At 39.1% G+C, this 3,192-nt stretch overlaps 1 protein-coding gene across 1 annotated transcript in view; it reads left to right on the top strand.

Annotated features, from left to right (window-relative positions):
- The window catches only part of LOC107677145 (anion exchange protein 2-like), a 44,290-nt gene that overhangs the window by 32,917 nt on the left and 8,181 nt on the right, over positions 1–3,192 (top strand). The window contains exons 9-11 of the mRNA XM_016471932.1: positions 1,421–1,601; positions 2,496–2,631; positions 2,862–3,063. Coding sequence (XP_016327418.1) covers positions 1,421–1,601; positions 2,496–2,631; positions 2,862–3,063 — 519 coding nt within the window. The remainder of the gene's footprint in view (positions 1–1,420; positions 1,602–2,495; positions 2,632–2,861; positions 3,064–3,192) is intronic.

The following is a 3,192-nucleotide window of genomic DNA, read 5'->3' on the forward strand; positions in this document are numbered from 1 at the left end:
CTCTCCAAAATGGCGCCAGGGTGACGCGGAGGAGACGAATTGTTGAATAAAGTTGTTATTTTTGTTATCTTCTGACACTAAAATGTATTCTCGTAGCTTCGTAAAATTACGGGTGAACCCCTGATGTCACATGGATTATTTTACCAGTCTCCTTGCTACGTTTCTGGACCTTGATCATGTAACGACCCTTGCTGTCTATGGGAGGGTCAGAGAGCTCTCAGAATTCTTCAAAAATATCTTAATTTGTGTTCCGAAGATGAACGGAGGTCATTTGAAGGGTCAGGTGGTGCACATCAGCAAAGACCACAAAGAGCCCAGCACACGCAGTCGCAAACTGGACCGGACGCCACATGAGGTCAGACACCTGTTCACAGATACTAGTTTCTTGGTTTCTCTAGCTTGGTTACTAGTTAATGTCTGTAATTTGGTTGAAACTAGTACATTAACCCTGTCTGAACACCCAAGGTTCATGCTCAGAATTCTTCAAAAATATCTTAATTTGTGTTCGTAAGACGAACGGAGGTCTTACGGGTTTAGAACAGCATGAGGGTGAGTAATTAATGACAGAATTTTCGTTTTTGGGTGAACTAACCCTTTGAGGTGTAACCAAATGTTCTGTGAAAACGTTTTTGTGCCATTCCCTCTGGCTGGGATTTTGGGACAAATTTGTTATCGTAGACATAACTAGCTAGGTTTCAGATGTCTTTACAGATGCCTTTACAAAGTCCTGATGGGCTATTTCAGAGTTTTTAGTCCTTTTCCCAGATTGAGGCTCATTCACTGCATTCCCAGTTTATTTGGGACAAGCCCGCTGTCCTTCACAACAAATAAAAGGAGGATTTTAGGGGGCAGGACCTGATTAAAAATGAATGAACTTCTTTCCTTTCACACACCTAGAAATAAAGAAAAGATCAGCTCGGGTAACCGGACACCGCGAGCCTTCAGAGTCAGCCATGTTTTATTAACGCCCTCAGATCCCCCTCTAGACAGGTAAACCAGCTATGTCTTAGTGTACTTATGGACCCTTTTACTTCTAAACAACACCAGTGGGTGTTCACACCGCTGCCTGACATCTCATCGTTCAGTCTTGCTCTAACGGCATGGTCCTTTTAGACTTTTCCAGACGGCTTGCTCAGCATCAGAAGGTCAGGAAATGCTGTGTTGTGGTGTACATGCACATGCTGGATGCATCGATTGGTGTGTGATATTATGTTTTAGGCAGATCAAACCAAAGTTAACTTGAGTTGAGGTACAAGCTATTTGGGTTAAAATGCATAGCTGGTGTCTGTTGCTTTAACTACCTTAAAGTACCTAGTTGCATTCTTCCAAAGAAAGACCTTAGATAGTTGTAGGCTTTTTGATTGTAAGGTGTTTTAATAGCTTTTTTTTCACTCGTTTATTGCATGTTCTTTGGCACCAGGTGTTTGTGGAGCTGAATGAGCTGATCATGGATAAAAACCAGGAGATGCAGTGGAGAGAAACGGCTCGCTGGATCAAGTTTGAAGAGGATGTGGAGGAGGAGACGGACCGCTGGGGGAAACCACACGTCGCCTCGCTGTCATTCCGCAGTCTGCTGGAGCTGAGAAAAACCATCTCTCATGGTGAGAACCTGGAGAAACCTGCAGAAAAGTCTGTTTTATAGTGAAGCGCTAATGTCAGGTTAGAGCCTTTTATTGCGATATCAGTGTTTGATTGCATAATTAATTGCAAAAGCACCACAGTGTCATGCTGCATGACGTGCTATGTTACTAAAAAAGCTTTAAACTACTATCTATCTATATATATATATATATATATATATATATATATAAATTACTATATTCATTGAGAGACTACAAAGAATATATCTGCCAAAAAATAATAGTACTATTTAAATATACTTTAAAAAAAGCTGAAAAGTTAGCAAAAATGTGGATTATGGATAAATTATGTAATTTTAAAATAAAAATTATGGGCAAAATATACAAAAAAAAAAAACTTCAGAGAAATGGTGGTTGGTCACAAAATGTAAAATATACACTTACCTAAATATACCTAAATAAATGTATTATACATGGGATTTTAACTTAAACTCTTAAAGTTGAAAATTTGATAAACATCCATATTATTTATCAACACTAAGTACAATGTTAATTGTTAAATGTATTTTGAACAAAGGTTAATTATTAGCGAACAGTAGTATATATTTATAAATTAACATTTACTGTACACAGATTAATAAATGCTGATGTAATATTTCTCCACTTTCAGTTTTCATTTTAATTTTGTAGCTTTTAATTATTTTTTTTTTTTAATATGACTACAGTTTTAATTTTTATTTTAGTTGTAGTTATTTTAAATATAGCAGCTAGCTGAAATAAAAAGGTTTTTTATATTTTGTTTACATGAATTTCGAATATAGAGATTTTATGGTTTTCGTTAACTATTATAACATGTTTTATTATATTGATTGCATTAATGATAATGAGGGCCTCATGTTTGATTCCTCTCATTAGGAGCTGTGCTTTTGGACTTGGACCAGAAGACTCTACCTGGCATCGCCCATCAGGTGGTGGAACAGATGATCATCTCTGATCAGATCAAAGCCGAGGACAGAGCCAATGTCCTCCGTGCTCTTCTACTCAAGCACAGGTAGAGCTCGGATATTTGTACAATAAAGAGTATCTTAAGAAATGGCATGTGATTTTGAGGTCTGAATCTGTTTACCCCACTTACGGTCTTTTATTCTCATATAATCTATTACTTTATATTCTACACCATTCGCCATACCACCACCCGTCCCTATGTAGATCCACACATGACCCTTCGCAGTCTCTCCTAGTGTCTCTTACCCACTGGCTCCCTTGCTCTCCCTCCCTTAGTCACCCGAGCGATGAGAAGGAGCACAGCTCCTCATTCCCCAGAAACATCTCAGCAGCCAGCCTGGGCTCTCTGATCACCCATCACCAGAGCAGCAGTAACCACCTGTCCCCAGTCCCCGAACTCTCCGTCACAGAGCCACTCATGGGGTCCACAAGGACCAGTCAAGACAGCTCACTTCACATTGACATTGAGAAGAACGAGGTAGTTGGTTGGAAGTGTCTAAGATGGATCATGTTTTAAATGAGAAGGGCAACATCTCTCTCTCTCTCTCTCTCTCTCTCTCTCTCTCTCTCTCTCTCTCTATCTATCTATCTATCTATCTATCTATCT

Source organism: Sinocyclocheilus anshuiensis, unplaced genomic scaffold (genome assembly GCF_001515605.1).
Source record: "Sinocyclocheilus anshuiensis isolate Anshui unplaced genomic scaffold, SAMN03320099.WGS_v1.1 scaffold392, whole genome shotgun sequence".
NCBI classification, from domain to species: Eukaryota; Metazoa; Chordata; class Actinopteri; order Cypriniformes; family Cyprinidae; genus Sinocyclocheilus; species Sinocyclocheilus anshuiensis.